Source organism: Ctenopharyngodon idella, chromosome 20 (assembly GCF_019924925.1).
Source record: "Ctenopharyngodon idella isolate HZGC_01 chromosome 20, HZGC01, whole genome shotgun sequence".
In the NCBI taxonomy this organism is placed as follows: Eukaryota; Metazoa; Chordata; class Actinopteri; order Cypriniformes; family Xenocyprididae; genus Ctenopharyngodon; species Ctenopharyngodon idella.
In genome coordinates this window covers 32,019,430-32,043,536 of record NC_067239.1, presented here as the reverse complement: position 1 = coordinate 32,043,536, position 24,107 = coordinate 32,019,430, and the positions used below count along the sequence as shown (strand labels likewise).

Below are 24,107 nucleotides of genomic sequence, written 5' to 3'. Positions count from 1 at the left end.
ATTCAATGAAATGAACTCTCCGAACGAACCGACTCCCAAACGCTAGCGTTACTACGGCGAAGGCATGTCATGAATATTAATTAGATTGACTTCACATGGCGAAGGATTGTCTATTGAATATTAAAAAGCTATCGATGACGTTCTCGGCAACCATCCAATAGGAAGAATCGGCTCGTGAATATTAACAACGCCTTCGCCCTAGTAAAATCCACAAACCCGGAAAAGCGAAGAGAGAAACAGGAATCCCTTTTAAATCCGCGGGTCGCGATTGGCGCGCGCTCACACACCTCCTCGCCGACACCCGTCCATCCATCAGAACCCTGTACACAAATAGACAGTGATCCCAGCAGGTGGTAGTCAAGCTAGTAGGTGAAATTTTCCACTACGACCTGATCAGTGACTTACAGTTGGCGCAGAGCTCGTCCCGACAGCCGAGTTTCTGCTACGCTTCTGCTGCAAACTTACGCGCATCTGATCGCAGGACAGGCCTGAGCAACGAACCAGCTCTGTCTGCTCGACCGAACCCGAGTTACCGCTTCAAAACAGGCTTGAGCTCATCTAAAGGGAAGGTTTCTGTTGAAGCAGTGATGGACTTCCTTGCTGGCTGTTTAGGAGGTAAGTTACATTACTACTAGTACAGTACAGTACAGTAAATTCTTGTCATATCTGCTAGGTGAATCAGTAGATTAAGACTCGGTTAAGCTTGTTAACCCACGTCCTGTCTGCTTCGGGGTTTGTGGCAAAAAGATGAATCAAATTAAATACTCAGATCCGGTCATTCATATAGTTTAAGTGCAGTAAGTAATCATGCATGTGTATAAAGTCTATTTATTGAACTTACTAATGTCAGATAATGTAATTTACACGGTTCACACATGCTGAATTATTTGTAGTGGAGGAGGAAGCCACGCCACGCAGGACACGTGATGGAGTTGAGTTTTTGTTTATTGAATTTCTGAAATGTATTTGATGAAGAGCTGATTTAAGTGGAGGTTAGATATTCTGTCATTTGTATCTATCCGGGTATTACTGTTATATATTTATATATCTCTATCTATCTATCTATATATATATATATATATATATATATATAATATGCACACATTTCATTCATTAATTCAGTTTATTCACTACAGTTTAAAAAAATGGTAATAAAATATTACAAGATCTCAGAGTTAAACTGTGTCAGATTAATTATGTCAGATAACACTTCAGCAAAACATGGTCAGGTCAAAGTGTCTGAATAATTTTTGGTCCCAAATTGTGGTCAATTTTACTGGTAGTCCACTGTATGAAGAAGTTTTGGGTATAATATGTCACAGTTTACTTTGCTATTCTCACTTACAGAAATGAACTATAGTGTCCTGCACACACTAGTAAAAATATATACAAAAAATGTCTGAATCATTTTTGGTTTGACTGTATATATATAGTTGATGTCACATGATGGAATTCTGCTCAGCTGCCTTTGAAAGAATAGAATGTTACATTGTGACTGATTTACTGTTACTGATTGATTGTGATGTTCTAAATTTGGTTACAATGTCATCGTTCTTCTGTGAGGTGGTCAGTTTTGCAGATTCTAAAGGCTGTTTACATTTTTGATTGATTAAAAGCTTTTATAAGATGTGTAATGTAATGCATACATTTACTGATACTGTTTGGTCTTTTAATATTTATTGAACATTCATTATCAATTCTACTGTAATGTAAATGCGTAGGCGTTTAACTGGAAAAGCCTTTGCTCAACCGCAAATCTAAATATTGGGTCAGGTGGTGGTTTGGGCTTTCAGTGTAGTTAAAAACACAGATTGTCTGAATATGACGTGTGGAGAATGGTCAGAGTGAGGGCTTGTGATTGACTTTAAATGAATATGTAACCTACAAGCCTCCTTGAAGTCATTCTATTCTCTTGTGCGAATAACAGACGTGCTTGAACTGCTGTGAAATGTGTTTCCCGGAAGAGCCCAGAATAACCCCCTCCCAACTGCCTGTCCATGTCCCGTAAAAAGCACAGGCGTCCACACACCCCTGCGCGAGCCAATCCCAGCGGCGGGACGGGGGCTGCGTCTTCCTACCAGCTTGTGTTTCATTTTACAGACGCCAAGACAAAGTGCTTCATAAATGTTGAAACACACAGGTGCTGTTATAGTGGATGAGCCACACTGTTTATGTTTTCCTATGTTTAAAAATTAATGATTAGACTGTGGCTTATCATTTTTTTTTTTTCAATTTGCATATTACGGAGCCCCTAAAGGGACGTGGTGATGGAACAAAAATTATGTTAATGCTTTCGAGTTCTTTGCGAGTGAACACAAAGTTTCTGTTTCTCCGAAGAACGCACACTTTTGCGAGAGAACACAAAAGCAATATTTTTTTTTTTCTCCCATCCCATATTTTTTCCACCACCATGTCCCTTTAGGGGCTCCGTAGGATATAGCTAAATAGTATATTAATATTTTACAACCTTTTGATATCATTTGGTTTATTTTATTTATTACGGGTTAGGATTAGGTTCGGTGTAAATTTTTTTTAAAATCAGTAAATAAAAAAAATAATTTATATATATATATATATATATTTAATGCTATATTTAATCTTTTTTTATGTGCACCAATATAACAATATATAATACTAAACAGCTATTTTCCTGCAATAAATATTCCACGTGGAGACTATATATATATATATATGGTAAATTATTTTATAATTTTATATATATGGTAAATTATTTTATTTATATATATGTATATATATATATATATATATATATATATATATATATATATATATATATATAAAAATGTAGTGCTATATTTAATCTTTTTTTATGTGCATAAATATAATACTATAATAATAATATAATACTAAACAGCTATTTTCCTGCAATAAATATTCCACGTGGAGATATATATATGGTAAATTATTTTATTTATATATATATGTGTGTGTATATATATATATATATATATATATATATACACATTTAATGCTATATTTAATCTTTTTTATGTGCATAAATATAATACTATAATAATAATATAACACTAAACAGCTATTTCCCTGCAATTTTTGAAATATATTTTTAACATATGAAGATTTTTATGTAATGACGCAAATTGATTTCTGAATTGATTCGGTCAAATGGATCGTTTGAAATGATTCGTGAAGCTGAATCACATTTCCATTTATGTTATATTTTTATAGCAGCAGCAAATATAAATCGGCCAGCCATGCTCTTTGCATATATTTCTTGTTTTTACGTAACATCACCGTCATCATACAGCAACCCTGTCGACTGGAGTCTGTATCAGAGGTCGTGTGTGATTGGTCAGGACGGGCCGACGCCTTTGGTCTGGACCGTGCACATGTGCGTCTGCTGAACCGTGTTCGGCCATGTGGATTTGTCATTGGTCTTCTTGGCAGGTTCAGTACGTAACCACTGATATCTGATACCTTGTGAAATACTGAGATCGCCTGAGCAACAGGAACCTCATGTGAGATCTCCAGTCCAACATGGGCATCTTTTAATGCTCACCAAGAACAGTGTTGATGAATCCAACCAGACGGAAATAAAACACAGAAGATCGTAGAACTGACTCTGTTGTCCATGTATAGCTGTGCTTATGACAGTTTGACACAAAATTATAAATGTGGAAATGTGTATTATATTGTTTGACAATAATATACAGTGTATTACTCAATATTCATTAAGACAATTTGCATTTTTTTTGTTTTTTTTCTTAAATGTTCTAAATCATCTTTTTTTGTTTGTTTTTGTTTTTTGTTTTTGTGGTGTAGGTGCTGCTGGGGTGCTTGTCGGACATCCTTTCGACACAGTTAAGGTGAGTCATCTTTAACCCATCCTGGTTAACTGTGACCGCTTTCTCAAGCAGATCTGTCACCCGAGGCTGCTGTTGATTTCTCTGGAAATTCACCGAGCAAACAGTTATCATTGCTATTTTAGGCTGATGTTTAACGAAGGGAGCTTGTTTTGACACTTCACTCTGATCCTATCTGTTTCATGCTGAACCTTGTGACTTAAAAATGACTTCTGTTACTAAATAAATCATTTTGTGAAAGCACATCATACCAGTTGTGTGTTCATAGTTAATACTAGTGCTACTAACTAAAAATAGTGACGCCACCATATATATATATATATAATGTCACTGTATAGCACAGGCCACACAATTGTAGCACAAGTATAAAATGTCCATAGTTCATCACTTAAACAGGCATGTGACTGCCAAAGGGCATTAACGTTCCATTCAGGGCACACAAAATACAAACCTTAACAAGAAATGTTTTCACACAAACATTTTTTATTGCAGAAACAAAACACCTCTTGCTTAAGATAAAGTAATTTTTTTATATATACAGCCCAATAATATCACTAATAACAATCCAAACAACATCCATCCGTTTTGGTTGAGCTCTTGAAAATACTGCTTCATTTTCCTATAAATCATTAGAAATGTCTAAAATTTTATTATAAAGGATTATATTATTATGAAAAAACCTGTGACTGTAATTTCTTAATTTTTGTCAGTAAATCTTATGCATCCACTGGAAGAGGAAAAAAAAACTCCTTTCTGTACACTGGAGAAAAGCTTAAGGATTCGCATATGTTTACTTCAAATTTTTCCTATTTTTATCCTATTGTTGTGAGCATTAGTGCGCACACACATGTAATGTAACTCATACTCGTAGCCAGAGGGCGCCCTTGCGCAGAAAGTCCACAAGTGAGACTCATAGAAGTCATAAAACTTACGACATTCCAGGAAATCATTTATATGGACAAAGACGTCCAGAGATCGCTGTAGCAGAATAAAACGTTTTAACTGATGAAACATGAAGACTATAAACATACGATTGCAACAATATATGGTTTATCTGTGTTTTTATAGACATTTCTGGGTATTTTCATAAGAATAAAGTATATTTATAATGCAATATAGCCTTTATCACTGTATAGAATGATATAAAATGATATAATTTCTGCCTCATTCTATATGAAGCCACGTCAGATCACAAAAGGAAGTTATTTCAAACACTCGACTGACATTATGAAGTACACAGAGTACATGTGTGTAAAATAAAAATGTATCTAATTTGAAGTGAATCCATACGTTTTTCTCCTGTGTAAGTTAAGAAATTACAGTCACAGTTTATTATTCATAATAATATAATCTTTATAGGAAAATGAAGCAGTATTTTCAAGAGCTCAACCAAAACAGATGGATGTTTGGATTGTGATTAGTGATATTATTGGGCTGTATACATATATATATATATATATATATATAAAACTTTGTGACTTAATGTTCAGCAAGAGGTGTTTTGTTTCTGCAATAAAAAATATTTGTGTGAAAACATTTCTTGTTAAGGTTTATATTTTGTGTGCCCTGAATGGAAGTTTGTCAGTCGTGGCCTGTGCTACAAAACATTCAAACTTTCACCAGTGCTATTATATATATATATATATATAATGTAAATGTGTCAGAATACACAGTGCATCTGAGTTTGTTGTGCATGGGGCAGAGTAATGATGCTGAAAATTCAGCTTTGATCACAGGAATAAATTCTATTTTATAATATATTCACACAGAAAACAGCTATATTACATTGCAATAATATTTTACAATTTTTACTGTATTTTTGAAAATAGTAATGTTTCCAAACTTTTGACCAGTACTAAAAATTTTGCTACTTGAAATAAAATGTGTACTGAAATAAAATATCCCAAAACTTAAACTTATTTTATTTCAGCAAGATTTCTTGTTTTAATTTAGTTGAACTTGATATACTGAAATAACTAAAACTAAACTGAAATAAAAAATGTGTATATATAAAAAATAAAAATGCCAAAAATATACAACAAAATTACTAAAACTTTAACTAAAATTAAAATGTAATAGTTAATGTTACATGTTAAAATGTAGTTTTCTTATTTATTTGTGAATTGATCGGTTGCTTGACATTCATTGAGATCCCCATTATTTTTTATGCCAGATGAGTTATTTTTTTGATTATACATATATATAATTATTAATACTGCTGTTAGATACCTGAAAAAAGTAAAACTCTTTGCTTCATTTGTATGTTTGTTCTAATTGTTTATTTTTTATTATTTGTTTTGTTGCTCTTTATTTTATTACTGTCTGTCTTGAATATTTAGGCCCTGCTTGGCAAGATGATTATACTGGTTTTTTTTTTTTAATAGGCCATAAAGTAAATTTTTTTACATTTTTATATTCGTTTTTATCCTTACAGTAAGTCTGTTGTTGGATTTCTTCTTGCAATGTTTTAAAACTACAGTACAACATTTCCTACAACCAGTTTCCAACAGCTAGACAACACTAGCGCTTCATCTGTTGTCACAGTTAAAGAAACAGTCGAGTAAGAGCTGTTGGGTTTGTAGTAATGGACTGTGTCTTCTGTAGGTTCGACTTCAGGTCCAGAGTGTGGATAAACCCCTTTACCGAGGAACTTATCACTGTTTTCAATCCATCATACGTCAAGAGTCAGTGAGTGGAAACTTCAGTGTTTTTATATTCCTCTCTTTAGATGCTGATTAATGACACTGTTATCTTCCTACAGCTACAGTTTGAATCTGTCTCATATTTAATGAAGTTTGCATCATTAATCCTGTTATTTTCCTCTTTAATACTGTGAAGCTTTTGTAGAAAAGCGCTATAGAAATAAAGCTGATTTGACTTACAAATACAGTACACTCATGTAAAACTAATAAATATTATACAGCAAATCTCAACAACCTGATTTTTTTTTTTTTTTTTATTAGTTTGTTTTTTCGCAGAATGTAACTATATTATTGCCCAGCTCTTTACATAAAGTTGGATATATAAGTATGTAGTTAGAAGCCCTAATCTGTTGTCCTCTAATCTACTAATGTGACCATAAGGCATAATGATATTAAGATAATAAACACATTTATATCATAATTTTCTGTAAAGCTTTTTTAAAACAGTGTTTTATGAAAAAGGGAAAAAGCTTGTTTCCGCCACGGAATAAAACCGTTTAAAAGATAATTGTGTTTGTATCATGCAATTTCTATATACAATATAGAAATGAATATTTTTATTCAACAAACATGCATAAATTAATCGAATATGACAGTAAAATGTATGATGGTTTCACACAAAAATATGACTGTTTTCAACATTGATAATAATCATAAATGTTTCTTGATCATCAAATCATCATATTAGAATGATTTCTGAAGGATCATGTGACACTGAAGACTGCAGTAATGATGCTGAAAATTCAGCTTTGATCACAGAAATAAATTATATTTTACTATATATTCACATAGAAAACAGCTGATTTACATTGTAAAAATATTTCATAATTTGTACTGTATTTTTGATCAAATAATGAACTACTTTTGAACAGTACTCTGTGTATATATAATTTAAATATATTATTATATTATTTAGTTACATTTTTAATGAATTATTCATTATATTTGAGTGAGATAAGGAGCTCCATTTTACTAACCTTTTTTTTGCCTGTTCACACTGACACCAAAAACCAAATCTGTGTCACATACGTGAGAAAATCTTCAGATCTAGGCCACATTCAGCACATCCTTTGACATACAAGTAAAGTCAGCTTTATTTCTACAGCGCTTTATAAAATACAGATCGTTTCAAAGCAGCTTCACAGTCATAAACAGAATCAATTATGTAAAATTCACGAGACAAATTAAAATTCTGCTGTAAAGCAGCTCTAGAAAGATAATAGTTTCATTATTCAGCTCAGTGAATGAGTTTAATAACTGTGTAAAGTTTGATTCAGCTATAAACCGCTCTATGATAATACAATAGTGTCGTTATTCAGCTGGACTCAATGTTGATTCAGTTCAGTTCAATGTCAATGTTGCAAAGCTTATGCACCACCTTTTCTGCAGATGTTTGGCCTTTATAAAGGCATTGGTTCCCCCATGATGGGCCTGACGTTCATCAACGCCATCGTCTTCGGCGTTCAGGGCAACACCATGCGCATGCTGGGCGAAGATACGCCCCTGAACCAGTTCCTGGCCGGAGCGGCGGCCGGCGCCATCCAGTGTGTGATCTGCTGCCCGATGGAGCTGGCCAAGACCCGCATGCAGATGCAGGGAACAGGCGAGAAGAAGTCGTCCTCTCGGAAGGTCTACAAAAACTCGCTGGACTGCCTGGCGCGCATCTACCAGCGCGAGGGTGTGCGCGGCGTCAACCGAGGCATGGTCACGACTCTGATCCGAGAGACGCCGGGCTTCGGCGTTTACTTCCTCGCGTACGACCTCCTGACGCGCTCGCTGGGTTGCGAGCCGGAGGACCCGTACATGATTCCCAAGCTGCTGTTCGCCGGCGGCATGTCGGGAATCGCGTCCTGGCTTTCGACGTACCCCGTGGACGTGATAAAGTCTCGGCTGCAGGCCGACGGAGTGGGCGGGAAGTACCAGTACAGCAGCATCATGGACTGCACCAGGAAGAGCATCCAGCGTGAAGGCTGGCGAGTTTTCACGCGCGGACTTACTTCCACTCTCCTCCGGGCTTTTCCGGTCAACGCCGCCACGTTCGCTACGGTCACCCTCTTCCTTTTGTACGTACGCTCGGACGAAGCTCCTAAAGATTGCGAAACGGCTCCTCATCACGCGCCGTTGCAGCAACAAGCGCAACCGTCCAGCCTGTGAGTAACCTCGTCTTTGACGTAGTATAGCACTTCCCGAATTACGTTACTAATCAAACAGTTGCTGTGCAGTGAGCACATCTGGAATTGCACAACCTTTCTTTCTTTCTTTCTATCTGTACAATGACTTGATTTGTAAATATATTTTTTTATATTCAATGGTCAAGCGCGTTCCTTGTTTCTGCCTTACAAGAACAGCTGAAAGTAAGAATCCGACGTATGAAAGTAAGAATTTGCATGTTGATGTATTCAACAGCTGTTACTGTTGGCTCCCTTGGTTTTTACCTGGCAGAACTAGAAAAACTTGCTTTGAAGTTGCAAATTTTTGCTACACTGAAGAGAAACGAGTGTCTAAACAAATCCTCCCAAACCCTATTTATTACAATCATCAACTTTATTCTGGGGGGACGCCATTCTTTAAAAGCAAGGCTGTGATGTGTAGACATATAGTCTTATAGGTCATTTTGGTCCACTGAAAAGTATTTTTGTCAACTTTCATGGGTCATTCCGTGTCAACTCAACCAGAGGTCCTCGGCTCAATATTTTTTATGTAGAAAAACAAACATAAATAGCGATGAAAGCCAAAATATTAAATGTCACAGATGTGTATTTACTGAGTAATCCACTATTTTGTAGAGGAGAGTCAAAATGACCATTTTCATCTGAGATTTGGAGTCAAATTAGAGGGGTGTAAAAATGACTTTAGAAAGATGGAGCATCATTATTTTATTTTTACACAGAGATTGGTAGATCTATTAGTAAAATCTGTTGACTTTATCAATCTTTGTTTCATTATATGCCAACAGTGACAGCTCAAAAATGGCCTTTCGATCACTGAAAATGGGAAAAAAATCAACAATTTGAACATGGAGCTGCTTTGAGATCCTCATATCTTTTGGACTGAACTATATAGGGCCTTGAAAATGAAGATTTCAAAAGAAAAGTTTATTAAGAACCAGAATCTAAAAGGATATTAAGATATCTTGAACACTTTTAGAGTTAACTTGAGGCAAAGAAACACAAGAAGTGCTTTTGAGCTGTCACTGTTGGCATATAATGAAACAAAGATTGATAAAGTCAACAGATTTTACTAATAGATCTACCAATCTCTGTGTAAAAATAAAATAATGATGCTCCATCTTTATAAAGTCATTTTTACACTCCTCTAATTTGACTCCAAATCTCAGGTGAGAATTGTCATTTTGATCCTCCTCTACAAAATAGTGGATTACTCAGAAAATACACATCTGAGACATTTAATATTTTGCCTCTCATCACTATTTATGTCTGTCTTTCTTCAGGGAAAAAATTAACAAAATCAAAAATTTGAGCGGGGGAAGTTTCTGAAAATTGACACGGAATGACCCAAATGTGATTCTGGCACTAATTTAGTCTTTATTATGTTTTTACCACCTTTTACTGGAAGCTGCTGGTGAAATTGCCTGAAAGGTTGTGATATCTTGGCCTAGTGTTAAATTCATCTCATTTTGTGCAATGAATATGGTAGACACCAAATTATGTTTGCTAATCTTTCCGGAAAGTTTCTGTTTTCTACTTGAATTGTATTGGCTTGAATAATAATGATTTTTAAAGGACTCGTGTACAAAATAAGAGGATGATCCAAAGGTTTTTGTCCACAAATAAAATTCGGTCCCCTCAGTGAGTACTTTCCTCATCTCCTGCCTATAGTTTGTAATGTATGACCTACAAAATGAATGCAATATTTGCATGTTTTTCTGTAATGTATTAAATTGTTGGGATACAGGTTGTATCTGGCCCAGTGTAACTATCTATACTGCTATTAGAATGAAAAATGCCCTCATGTCTTTTGATTGACTGTAAGTTATACTGTAAGATCAATATATTTTATGTTTGTATATACCGAGGCTTGAATTTTCTCTGCATATCGAAAGATGTGTAAATAGAATTGCGTATGTTTGTGCTGACTAAAACATGCAGTTGGAAAAGAAGCGTATAGAACGGACAGAATGGGCTTTTAAAGAAATGCTGCTCTTTTTGTAACGGTTATGGATTGTATTAAATGTAAATATATAGTATTACATTAAAAAGGGAAGTTTAGACTGATGCATTGAAAACTAAATATGTGTGATTTACCTGTGAGAAATGTAAATAAATTGTATTTTATGGACTTGCAGAAGTACTGAAGTGATTTTAATTTGAATAGCTTTAGATTTTTCTTTTTCTAGTTTGTCGTTACTGCTGTTACTGCTGAAGAGATGGTCAAATGTTTGTCCTATTTTTGTATGAAATTCTGTGCTGCTCCCATTTGAAATGTGGTTGACCTGAACCAACTTTCAAACTGCTTTTGGTCAACTAAAATAAAATGTGAAAATAAATGGGTTAACTGATGTCTTGTGTCTTTTTTTGTCCTCGTATATAATTTGTTGACATATCTTGTGGTGTGATAAACAAGAATGATTCGTCGTATATGTACAATATAATTTCTCATAATAACGAGATGTATATGCTGTATATTTTCTCGTAATAACCAGATGCTAGGTCGCTAAAACAACATTTTTCTCATTAAAATTACATATTTTCTCGTAATAACGAGATGTTGTCATTAATAAGATGTTTTTTCGTAATAACGAGATGTCTTAAAAAAAATTATTTTCCTTGTAATAATGAGATGTTATTTTGATAAAACTATATATTTTGTCGTAATAATGAGATGTTATTTTGATAAATCATATTTTTCTCGTTAAAAATTGTTCTCGTTTTCTCGAGATGTCGTTAAAAAGATGTTTTTTCGTAATGAGATAGTCATTAAAACGATATATTTTCCTCGTAATAACGAGATGTCATTAAAACTTGTTTTTTCCTAATAACCAGATAATGTCTATAATATAATAACATTTAATATGATCACATATTCTTTTATATATTTTAATAAGTACAGGTCGGAATAAGTATATTGTTTCATTTTTTACATAAATGTATCTGTTACTGTAAATGACATTTTGCCAAGAAAGTGAGAATGTTGTCATTGTTCCCATAATTGCAGTGTTTTTAGTATTAGACTATCATTAAATATGTTTTAATAGTATTCAGATTCATTCTTTATTGTCCTCAATAGAGGAAATTTGTATTCCTGAGTAAATGGTGCCAAAAATTACTATATTTATGAATACTTTCTGTTTGCCAACATAGATGACATTATCAGGATGGGTATTTTGGGTGGAGAATCCCCTCAATGGCCTCTTTTGAACTTGTGACCGTGAGGAAGGACTCTCTGCTCAGAAATAGTGGTAAGCTATTATTCAGACTATTGCAATCCTCAATACCGTATTGTTTCCTTGAAGAGTGCCACTCAAGCTACCGGGTCTGCATTTACATTTGAACTTTTTGCCTTTTTACAAAGTCTAGCAACTCTCTCTGTTCGTGGGCATTCAAAATAAATGAATAACACAAATAAAACAATACAAAAATGCATTAAAACTCACTTTGCTGCAGCAGTACACGTCTTCAGAGCGCCTTTTTTATTATATCACAGACTTTCGAGTTGACTATCAGTTCTTGTTCCTTTTACACTGAATGACCTCTGACAAGCTGCATATGTGGGACAAAAGTCCCCTGATTATTTCAATACTAACACTAGTGAGACAGTCCTTTTAATATAACACAGCCAACACACTTATTTGAAAATGCCAAGAAATGGTATTTTATGTTTATTTAAAGATGTAATGGTAAAATAAAAGTCTGGACCATTACGCTGAATGACAATTTTATCACTTTAGTAAATTTAATTTGATGCAGACACCAAAATGGTGACTTATCATTTATGGTTTGACTAATGTTTAATGCTTTATAGGTTTCCAGGCGCAACTGTAAAATAAAGTGTATTTGTTGATGTGCTAATCAAAAAAACTAGTGAACAAACGAATCTAGGTGTGATTGCACAACGACTCTAGGCTAAACATTACTCATCCTGGGATTTCTTCCCAGGTACTCCATCTCTTGTTTTAGCACGCAGTTTGTTCACTTGAGATTCTGCAATGTCGGCACGCTCTTCTGCCTCTTCCAGCTCGTGCTGCAGTTTCCGTAATTTAGCCATGTTGGCATTTGCCTGTTCCTCGGCTTCCTCGGCAGAGCGTTTGTAAGATTTTACTTTCAGTTGTAGCTTGTCCACCAAGTCCTGCAGTCTTGCCAAGTTTTTGCGATCCTCGTCCGTCTGATAAGTCAGCTCCTTTATGCGTCGCTCATACTTCCTCACACCTTTAATGGCCTCAGAACCTCGCTTTTGCTCTGCGTCCAACTCATTCTCAAGCTCACGGATACGTGCCTCCATTTTCTGTAGCTGCTTCTTCCCTCCTTTCATTGCTACTTGCTCGGCTTCATCAAGACGGTGCTGTAGGTCCTTAATGGTCTGCTCCATGTTCTTTTTCATCCTTTCAAGGTGTGCACTAGTGTCTTGTTCTTTCTTTAACTCCTCAGCCATCATAGCGGCATCAGTGATGGCTTTCTTTGCCTTTTCTTCTGCATTGCGGTTCTCTTGCACCAGCTCCTCCATTTCATTCTGCAGCTGAAGCAGATCTGATTCCTGCTTCTTCTTTTGGTTGATGAGGCTAGTGTTTTGGGAGTGCAAGAGTTGCATCCTCTCAGTTGATTCAGTAAGTTCTTGCTCTGCTAGTTTGCGAACCCTCTCCGTCTGTTCCAGCACGGCTCTCAGTTCCTCTAGTTCTGCTTGAATCAGGTTGTTTCTCCGCTCAAACAGGGCAATGTTTTCCTTGAGATCGTCATTACTATGAAGCGTGTCATCCAACTGGAGTTGAGTGTCTTTTAAGCATGACTGGATCATCTTCAGCTGCTTTTGGGCATCAGATGCCTGTCTGTTGGCCTGGCTTAATTGAATTTCCATTTCATTAAGGTCTCCCTCCATCTTCTTTTTAACTCTCAAGGCTTCATTACGACTTCTCGTCTCTGCCTCAAGAGAAGCCTGCAAGGACTCAACCATGCGTTGGTAGTTTCTTTTAGCTTGCTCCATTTCCTCATCCTTCTCAGCTATCTTACGCTCAAAATCTGCCTTCAACTGGTTGAACTCCAGCTGAGCTCGTAGGATCTTACCTTCTTCATGCTCAACTGAAGCGTCAGCTTCCTCCAATGCAGACTGCAACTCTGCCTTCTCCTGTTCCAACTGTTTCCTCAGTTTTTCCAACTCATGAACACTCTTTCGTCCTTCACCCACTTGATCCGTCAAGTCAGAGATCTCCTCTTGTAGATTCTTGTTTTCCCTCTTGATGGTCTCAAGGTGATCTAGAGTTTCTTCATAGGAATTCTTAAGTTTAAAGAGCTCGGTACTTAAGCTGCGAGCTTCCTTTTGCGCTCCCTCAAGCTCGCATTGTGACTCTTCATACTTTTGTTTCCACTCCGCAATGACTTTGTCAAAGGATCTCTGTTTTTTGTCCAGGGCAGCAGATGCTGCATTTGACCGTTCAAGGTCTAGCATCAGATCTTCAATCTCATTTTGGAGCCTATGTTTTGTTTTCTCAAGCGAAGAACACTTTGCATTCACTGCTTCCACTGCATCTTCTGCTTCTTGCAATTTTTGAACAAGTTTCTTCTTGGCTTCCTCCAGTTCCTCTGTCCTCTGAATTCCATCAGTCTCATACCTTGCCCTCCATGTTGCTACCTCCGTATTGGCCTTTGATAAGGCTCGTTGGAGCTCAGCTTTTGCTTCTTGTTCCTCTTCGAATTGCTCTCTCAGTAAGTCACAATCATGACGGGCTGATTGTACAGCGTGAGCAAGAGCATTTTTTGCTTTTACCTCTTCCTCAAGCTGCCTCCTCAGATCTTCAAGTTGCTGAGTGTAGGAAGTCTTTCCTCTAGTGAGTTGGGAAATCAGACACTCCTTCTCCTCCATTTGTCGTCCAAGTTCCCCATTTTCAGTCAGCAGTTTTGCTTTCTGTGTAGACAAATCATTAAGAGCTCTATGGGCTTCCTCAGCTTTTGACCTATGCTCATTCATCTGATCTTCCAGGGAGCGGCACATCTTTTCAAGATTTACCTTGGCCTTTACAACGCTCTCCATGTTTGAGCAAAGGTCATCCAACTCTAACTTCAATTCAACTTTTTCTTTCTCTAACTTTTGTTTGACCCTTTGCAAACTGTCAATCTGTTCCCCTAGTTCAGCAACACTGTCTGCATGCTTCTTCCGAAGAGAGGCAGTAGTGGTCTCGTGCTGAAGGGTGGATTCCTCGAGGTCCCTCCGTAACTTCTGAAACTCAGCGTCCCTTTTTTTACTGAGTTCTACCTGAGCAGATGTTGCCCCACCTGCCTCCTCCAGGCGCTCGCTGATGTCTTCCAGTTCTCGAGAAATATCAGATCGCTGTTTCTCCACCTTTGCACGAGCCGCACGTTCCGCATCCAGCTCTTCCTCCAGTTCTTCAATTCGAGCTTGATTTTCTTTTAGCTTTTTCTGCAACTGCGCCGAAGCCATTTGCTCGTCCTCAATCTTTCCATTCAGCTGATTAATTTCAAAGTCTTTCTTTTTAAGTTTTTCCTCTAGTTGCTGTTTGTCGTTCTCCAAATCCATTACATTCTCCTGAGTCAGTTTTACATCTCCTTCCAGTTTTCTCTTGCTACGCTCCAAGTCCATCCTGACTTTTTTTTCCTGTTCCAATGAGCCCTCAAGATCATCCACCTGTTGTTCGAGCTTGGCTTTAGCTTTTGTCAATGTATTCACTTTGTCCTCCTCACTTTGAAGGTCATCCAATGTTTGCTGGTGAGCCTCTTGTAGAGCTTTTTTCTCTTTGGTGAGTTTCATTATGTTTTCATCGAGGGATGCCATTTCTTCAGTCAGGTTCTTCACTTTGTTCTCGGTGGCGTGTTTTTCCTTTTCCACCTTGGCCAGTGTTAGCTCCAGGTCATCTATATCTTTCTTGAGCTCAGAGCATTCATCCTCCAACTTGCGCTTCTTGGCTGTAAGGTCTGCGTTTATCTCTTCCTCGTCCTCTATACGTTCTGACAACTCTTTGACTTTGGCTTCTAGCTGGATCTTGCTTTTTATCAGCTGTTCACATCGTTCCTCAGCGTCAGTTAGGGTGTCTTGCTCTGATTGCAGCTGAAGGAACAAGTCATTCTTCTCTTGAAGCAGACCGACCATTTTCTCTTCCAACTCTTTCCTCCTGGCCTCAGATTTTTCCAAAGCTTCCTTCAACTTACTGAATTCGTCTTTCATGTTTGCCATCTCCTTTTCAGACTCGGCACTCCTCAGCAAAGGTTTTATCTTGAAGAATAATTTCATCCATGGCCAGTTTTTCACACCGAGGAAGGAACGAAGGTTCCACTGGATGACCATGAGGGCATCTCTGCGCTCCACCAGTTTCTGGTACTCGACCCTCATCAGTAATCCACGAGCATAAGCTTGGATCCCAGTGATGATACGAGCGAGTTGGTCATCTCGCATCTCCTCTAACGTACCGAGCAGGCCAGCTTTAAAAAAGACTTTTGTGTGGCCAAATTTGTACTGCGTGTGGTCAATGTCAAGTGACCCTAACAGCTTCTCGGCACTCTTCTTGTTCTCAATGAACTGGCCTTCTGGGATGGCAGATGCATTTAAGATTCTGTACCTCTGTTTGAAATCTCCATAGAGGATTCTGTTTGGGAATCCTTTTCTGCAAATCCTGATGCCCTCTAGTACACCATTGCAGCGAAGCTGGTGCATGACCAGGCAGTTATCCATGATTCCAGGAGTCTTGCTCTCATTTGGAATCAAACAGCGAACAAAGTGTGGGTGTGTGGTTTTCAGATTGGTCATTAATTTGTTAAGGTTTTCCCTGTGCAGGGCGGACACTGTCTGAAAAGATGACCCCTTCTTCTTGGCCCCTTTCCCACCTGACTTTTCAGAAGCATCTCCTGCATAACTTGAGAATAGAAGACTCAACAACTTCAAAGAAGACTTCTGATAGAGGCCAACTACTGTTTCATTCAGTGGGTCTTTGTTTTTCACTAGCCAGCCAGCAATATTATAGTCAACAATACCTGCATAGTGGGATAAGGCAAAGTGTGCCTCTGCCTTTCCCTTCACGACTCGTGGCTTCTGGAAAATGTTTGTCTTGCCCAGATGGTTGTCATACAGCTTTGCTTTGAATGTCTGATCGCTGGCCTTTGGAAACATGCACTCTTCTTCCAGGATGGACATGATCCCTAGGGGTTTCTCAATCAGATCGATGCATGCTTGCAGATCCATCCCAAAGTCAATAAACTCCCAATCAATTCCCTCTTTTTTATATTCTTCTTGTTCCAGGACGAACATGTGGTGATTGAAAAACTGTTGCAGCTTTTCGTTTGTAAAATTGATGCAGAGTTGTTCAAATGTGTTGAAATCGAAGATCTCAAAGCCTGCTATGTCTAGCACACCAATGAAATACTGGCGATTTTGCTTGGTGTCAAGGGAGTGGTTGATTCTTACCACCATCCAGCTGAACATTTTCTCATACACTGACTTTGCCAGTGCACCAACAGAGTAATACACTTGGTCCACACCCTGTCCTTTAGTTACATACTCATTGCCTACTTTGACCCTTGGATGGCAGAGTCCTTTGAGCAGGTCAGCAGAGTTCAACCCCATTAGATACGCCGCCTTATCTGCATCTTCAGTACCGTCAGGCTCTGCCTGCTCTTCACGCTGTTTCTGTTTGAATTTCATATTGCCATAATGCATGATAGCACCTGTCAGCTTGTAGACTCCCATCTTTTCTTCTGACGTGAAGCCAAGTACATCAAATGCCTTGTCAGTAGCGATCAGCTCCTCGTTGTCATTGATAGACGCGACGGTTACTTCTCCTTGGGAGATGTAAGAGTAGTCATATGGATTATTAGTTATCAACAACATGTCCAGCAGTTCAGGCTTTTCATTGGACAGTATTTGGAAGAAAATATGGTAGTTCCTCTCAGACTTTAGCTGAAAGGTCACCCGAGACTTCTCCAGCAGGTATGTTTCGATATCAGCTGAAGCGAGTTTACCGCTTGTCGCAAAATGAATGCGGATGAATTTCCCAAAGCGAGAGGAGTTGTCGTTTCTGACCGTTTTAGCATTGCCAAAAGCCTCGAGTGCAGGATTAGCCTGAATAATCTGATCCTCCAGGGTTCCCTTGCTAGAGTCTTTCTTTCCAGCCGCTCCACCAGAGGCAGCAATGCTTGCAAAATACTGGATGACCCTCTTGGTGTTGACAGTCTTCCCAGCACCGGATTCTCCAGTGATAAGGACAGATTGGTTCTCCCGATCGGTTAACATGTATTGATAAGCATTATCTGAGATGGAAAAGATGTGAGGTGGTGCCTCTGTTCTTTTCTTACCTCTGTAAGCAGATACTACTTCTGAGTTGTACACGGGTAACCACTTGTAAGGGTTGACCGTGACACAGAACAGCCCTGAGTAGGTGTAGATCATCCAGGCTGCGTAACGCTCTTTGAGGTTGAACAGCACTGCAGGCTCGTGAAGGAAAGTAAGCATCGCCATGTCTTCGATTTTATCGAATTTAGGCGGGTTCTGGGGATGGACGTCCCCGTCCTTGACAGTCACTGTTCTCCCATCCTCAGTTTTAACAGTCACCTTCCCTCCTTCCTTGCTGACAATTTGCCCCTTCACAAACTCCACCTTTTCATCCACAACAAAGCATTCGGTCTTGATGTCAAAGGCTCTCGTCTGAGCTTCAAGACGCTCTTTATCCGACTTCCTCAGGAAGGGAGCAGCCTTTCCGAACTCTGCCATCAGAGCATCACCCATAGTGCGTCTGCTTGATTTTCCAGGTACAGTGAGAGTTGATGAACACTCCTCAGCTGAGGAAACTTCAGAGAGACAAACCACTAGTGCTTGGTTTTTATAGAGGGTAACAGAGGTCCAAATAAGGATGTGAAAGGAAAACACAGGGACAGGGTTTTTATCAAGAGTTAAAAGTGGTGTGGGGTCAGGAACACAACCTTTAGTTGTTGATATCCTTATATAGAAAACTAACACCTCCTTGGTTGTTTCCATCCTTTAAATATATTAGACATACCTCAAGCATTAGGCATGATCCTCAAACTTTGTTTGCAATTAATGTGATGCTACTTTTTTGATGTTTCTACATAACAAATTGGCATTGTTATGTGAATTATTATTTAGTGACTAACAGTGATAAATATTTATTGAGAACTCTACTAATAGCAGTGAAAAAAGCCATTACCCACCAATGGCTTCAACAAATTGCCCCAACGAAACACAATGGGAACAGATTGATATATAATATGGAAAGACTGACATTTAAGCTGAGATTACAAGGAGAGACTTTTGAAAGACACTGGCGAAAATGGACTGTGTACAAGTCAAAACAAAGCGAGAAGAGAGATATTTGTTTGTAAATGGAGGAAGGGGTTGTGTATACACATACCTATGTAACCATATGAATGTATTATGTATTATATTTGGAGGTACCCTGGTTGATAACTATATGTATATATGAATAAGTATATGTAAATATGTATGTGGGTCATTGACGTGACGGGTCATTTTTTTGTCCAAAGGCTTTAATAATAATAAAAAAAACAAAGATATAACGTCCAAAGTATATAAAGTAGATCTCTTTTATTGAATCCAAAAGGTTTTAATTATATTTTGCTACATATAAAGGTATTTTAAAGATTTTGAAGTGTCAAAAGGTCATTCGGTTTAACCGTCCAAAGGCCAATACAGCCATTTCATTTGTGATTAAAATATCTTAAAATGTAATAAATGTATATATTTATTTATTCTGGCATGATTTTATAACATCATATATCAACATAGTGCAAAATGATATTAAAATTATGTGTAGAAGTCGTTGCTTTATTACAAGAATAAATTTCTGGAAATTTCTTTAATGTCATTCGGAGTAACCAATATAAAGGGACCATTTTGGATCAAGTCATGTGGTCAATATCATTTATCATTAAGCAAAGTAACTAAATCTCTTTTAACTATTTAAAAAATTAATGTTTTCACTTGCTCATACGCATGTCCCGAAACATCAGGTCATTCGGTAAAACTGCTATAAAACATGGAAAATGTTGTAATATTTAAAAAAAAACTTGTACTAAATCTAAAATGTTTGATCGTCCTTTTGCTAGCTAGCTAAATATCAGCCTGTTAGCATTGTTTGAAAATATCGTCATTCGGTATAACCAAATGTGTCATTCGGTATAACCGAAATTTTGGTTAAACCGAATGACTTTTCGGTGACAAATTTTGTCCATCTTGTAAAAAATGACAAAAGCAGTGTTAATTGATTATAAAAACCACAATCTCATTGATAACACTTAATAAAACGTCAAAATTAATTATATCTCCATTGTGTTTTTTTACACTTTTAAAAACCTTATTTGTCAATGACCCATGTACATATGTGAATATGTATCCATATTTGCAACCCATTTGTTTTTCTTCTATTCAAGTATCTTTTTTTCCTACCTAAAATCCAGAAAGAATACGGATAACCGCACCCATGAGGCTGTTTTGCCTGTTAATGTTTGTCAATATTCCATAATGATAATTAAAAAAAAAGAAAAGAATGATTTCTGAAGGATCATGTGACACTGAAGACTGGAGTAATGATGCTGAAAATTCAGCTTTGATCACAGGAATAAATTACACTTTACTATATATTCACATAGAAAACAGCTGATTTACATTGGAATAATATTTCACAATTTTACTGTATTTTTCATCAAATAAACGCAGCTTTGGTGAGCAGAAGAGAATCTTTCAAAAACATAAAAAAAACAACTTTTAAATGGAAATATAGATACATATAGGCCAGAAAATACAAGAAAAACAGATCATGTAATGTTAAAGTAGGACAAGCCGCTGTCCTCCGATGGGAGTTGAAAGTCAGGAATCTGTTTTTATCTTTGATTGACTGCATGGCAGCGACTTTATCAAAGGTCCTCTGATAGATGCTGCAGACACCTCCGTGTGAAGGACGTCCCGACTCATCTCCACTCAACAACATCCTTGAAATAGAACACAAGAATGAAAAGAAGTCTGTTCCTCTTTTCTATTATCTGCCTCTTTGTGCATTCACTGAGCCTCATGAAACAAGAAACGAGAGACCTGTAAATCCATTTCTGCTTTCAATTCAATAGAAAAACATGATGTAAACACACTTATTTCATGAATGAAGGCCAGTGTTCCTAATAAACTGTCCAACAAATAAGAATCCCCAGTAGTGAGCTTCAAGAATTTAAGTGCTACATGAGTAAATACAAGCTTATCAGGTGGTAGATTAGCTGACATACCGCCACCTAAGTGAACACACTCATACACTTCATGTGCAGCATCAACAGATCTGCTACGTGTTCATGCTACACAACATCTGATTAAATCAGTGCGTGGTCAAAACGAATGGCCACAGATTACTGAATAATAATAGCTAGAAGGTGACTGCATTTGTGCCAGTTATTGGCCCCTTTGAAATGAACTGCTCCTAATCTGAGCTTCATCTAAAGTATTATAATTACGATAACAATGCTCTCATTAAACAGACATCAATCATCAGACATGCTTTGACAGCTTCCTGCGGTTAAGCAGTTCACACGCAATTTCCTGCATGTTTATACCATGCAATTCAATACAAAGTTTTAGTCATTGTGTAACTTAAATTCTTTTAGAAAATGAGAAACACGTTTGACATGCAATTAAGGAAATATTCGCAAGATGTGCTGAATTATAAAAGTCATTTATTGTCCTTTTACATCTTGGAAGAAAAAAAAAAAAAAAACATTCAGTGTCTGAAAATAAGGGTTCAGTTTTATAGGCACATTTATCTTACTGTACAGCAATAAAAGTTACATTTTAAAATCAAAGATTGCATGATTTTGATCTCATTGTGAACGATTCAGCAGATGCATTTAATAACCAGCAAATGCACAATGTTTTGTGACTAGAAAAGATTGTGACAAATTGTTTTCCAAAATTCATTCTAATGCACAAATTGTGCAGTAGACCTTAATCAAAGTGGCATCATATTTAAGTTGACGAACTGATTTTGAGGAGGGCGGAGCCTCAGAGCCACACCCACCTATTACATCATCACCATGGACCAATGACAGTTCGAAGGTGTTCGAACTTTTCTGGAAAGTTCACTTCGGCAAGCTGTTTTGAAGCTGTTGATTTTGTTCGAAATGACGTTTAAGTTCATTTTCGTCTAACCTGACTAAGGTCCAATGCAATAGAATGAAGCGCAATTTGGAATTGGATAAATGCTGACCGAATGTTTCGTGTTGGTCTCCAGTGGGAATGTAAACAGTTCAGGGAAACACGAAGCTACAGAACTCTGGCAGTCACAAAAGTGCGTACAGGAAGCTCCGTCAGTGCGGGAGAGACGGAGGCTGTGCTCAGCAGCGGGACATGCGTTTGCGGTACTGCTCCACCAGAGGGACCAGACAGCGGGGAGACGCGCACTGCAGCATGAAGGGGTGCTGGAGGAGATCGCCGGCATTGGCTCTCTGCACGGGGTCGCGGGTCAACATCGAGTCCAAGAAGTCCCTCAGGACAGGAGAGATCTGTTTGACAGGAGTATATGAACATCCCATAATTACTGCACATGAGAATTTAATCGCTTAGTTGCTAAAATAATGATAAAAAAACACCACAATGACAAAAAATAGCTTGATTGTCCTAAAAATAGGCTTCATTTCCTATATGCAAACTTTGATTTTAAATCTCATGAAGCAGATTTTGGGGCCTAGTGTACGGAAGAGGATTAGGGCCAAGCAATAATAAAAAAATAAAACCATCTCAAGATTAAACTCGTTAAAAAAAAAAAAAAAAAAAAAAAGTCAAAATAAATTGTCAAGAATAAACTCATTAAATTTCGAGAATAAAGTCATTGTGTTTCAAGAAAAAAACGTGTTAAATTTCGAGGAAAAAGTTTAAATAAAATGTTGAGAATAAACTCAATAAATTTTGAGAATAAATTTGTTGCGTTTCAAGAAAAGTTCGTTCAATTTCAAGAAAAAAGTCAAAATAAAATGTTGAGAATAAAGTCATTAAATTTCAAGAAAAACTCGTTAATTAATAACAAAAACAAGTGAGAAATTGTTGAGAATAAACATAAAATTTCGAGAATAAAGTTGAAATAAAATGTTGAGAATAAAATTAAATTTCGAGAATAAAGTCATTGCGTTTCAAGAAAAAACACCTTAAATTTTGAGAAAAAAGTTGAAATAAAGTGTTGAGAATAAACATTAAATTTCGAGAATAAAGTTGTCGCGTTTCAAGAAAAACATTAAATTTTGAGAAAAAAGTCGAAATAAAATGTTGAGAATAAAATCATTAAATTTTGAGAATAAAGTCATTTTTTTTGCGTTTCAAGAAAAACTTGTTAATTAATAAAAAAAACAAGTGAGAAATTGTCGAGAATAAACTCATTAAATTTCGAGAATAAAGTCTGCGTTTCAAGAAAAACTCGTTAAATTTTGAGAATAAAGTCGTTGCTTTTCAAGAAAAACTCGTTAATAAAAAAACAAGTGAAAAATGGTCAAGAATAAACTCATTAAATTTCGAGAAAAAAGCTGAAATAAAATGTTGAGAATAAACATTAAATTTCGAGAATAAAGTCGTGTTTCGAGAAAAAAACTTGTTAAATTTAGAGAAAAAAGTCAAAATAAAATGTTAACAAAATAAACATTACATTTTGAGAAAAAAGTCATTGCGTAACTTGTAAATAAAATGTTGAATAAACACAATGACTTTATTCTTGAAATTTAATGATTTTATTCTTACATTGTATTTCGAATTTTTTCTCTCGAAATTTAACAAGTTTAATCTCACATTGTAATGACTTTAATCTCGAGATGGTTTTATTTTTTTATTATTACTTGGCCCTAATCCTCTTCCGTGTTTATGGTCATGATAGAATTTAGTGATTATTTTTCAATTAATTCCTGCATGAAATCATTGTGGTTTTAGTATTATTTATGTACTGTTTATAGTATTTATTTATATTTTGAATTCACTTTTATTTTAGTTTGCATTTTAATTTACGTTTTAGTCATTTTTTATGTGCTTTTAACATTTAACATCTATTAGTTTTTTTTTAAATATTTAGCTTCAATTTATTTTTCAGTATTTTTCAGTTTAATTTATATTTCAGTATTTCCGTTGATAATATTTCCAGGTCATCATTTCTGATTAAGTTTAAGTGTTTCATCTAATATTTATATTTTATTTTAGTTAATGAAGAGGATTTCGGTAACACTTTACAACAAGGTTTCATTTGTAGTAAACAACATTAGTTAACATGAACTAATGAAAAATACTGCTAAAGCATTTATTATTCTTAATGTTAGATGATGCATTATGAAACCTTATTGTAAAATGGTTCCACATTTTTAATACTTTTGGTAATGTTCATGTTCTGTTTTGTTTTGGTGTT

At 36.5% G+C, this 24,107-nt stretch overlaps 3 protein-coding genes across 4 annotated transcripts in view; 1 reads left to right on the top strand and 2 right to left on the bottom strand.

Moving 5' to 3' along the window:
* The first annotated feature begins 58 nt into the window (after positions 1 to 58).
* slc25a29 (solute carrier family 25 member 29) lies at positions 59 to 11,063 on the top strand. The gene is made up of 4 exons (XM_051874331.1): positions 59 to 615; positions 3,802 to 3,845; positions 6,447 to 6,530; positions 7,934 to 11,063. The coding sequence occupies exons 1-4, from the start codon at positions 588 to 590 to the stop codon at positions 8,696 to 8,698; spliced, it is 921 nt and encodes a 306-aa protein (XP_051730291.1). The 5' UTR covers positions 59 to 587; the 3' UTR covers positions 8,699 to 11,063.
* A 409-nt stretch (positions 11,064 to 11,472) lies between these two features.
* On the bottom strand, positions 11,473 to 19,715 carry myh6 (myosin, heavy chain 6, cardiac muscle, alpha). The gene has a single exon (XM_051874219.1). The coding sequence runs from the start codon at positions 18,689 to 18,691 to the stop codon at positions 12,635 to 12,637; it is 6,057 nt and encodes a 2,018-aa protein (XP_051730179.1). The 5' UTR covers positions 18,692 to 19,715; the 3' UTR covers positions 11,473 to 12,634.
* Positions 19,716 to 21,375: 1,660 nt separating this feature from the next.
* The window catches only part of pak6b (p21 protein (Cdc42/Rac)-activated kinase 6b), a 32,424-nt gene continuing 29,692 nt past the window's right edge, over positions 21,376 to 24,107 (bottom strand). For both annotated transcript variants that reach the window (XM_051874261.1, XM_051874262.1), the window contains exon 11: positions 21,376 to 22,233. In XM_051874261.1, coding sequence (XP_051730221.1) covers positions 22,066 to 22,233 — 168 coding nt within the window. In that variant the 3' untranslated portion in view covers positions 21,376 to 22,065. The remainder of the gene's footprint in view (positions 22,234 to 24,107) is intronic.

Excerpts from the sequence above, each read along its gene's own strand:
- slc25a29 (XM_051874331.1), top strand. The coding sequence starts at position 588 with ATGGACTTCCTTGCTGGCTGTTTAGGAG. Across the intron at positions 3,846-6,446 it reads ATCCTTTCGACACAGTTAAG|GTTCGACTTCAGGTCCAGAG; the intron begins GTGAGTCATCTT and ends TGTCTTCTGTAG. Across the intron at positions 6,531-7,933 it reads CCATCATACGTCAAGAGTCA|ATGTTTGGCCTTTATAAAGG; the intron begins GTGAGTGGAAAC and ends CCTTTTCTGCAG.
- myh6 (XM_051874219.1), bottom strand. The coding sequence starts at position 18,691 with ATGGAAACAACCAAGGAGGTGTTAGTTTTCTATATAAGGATATCAACA.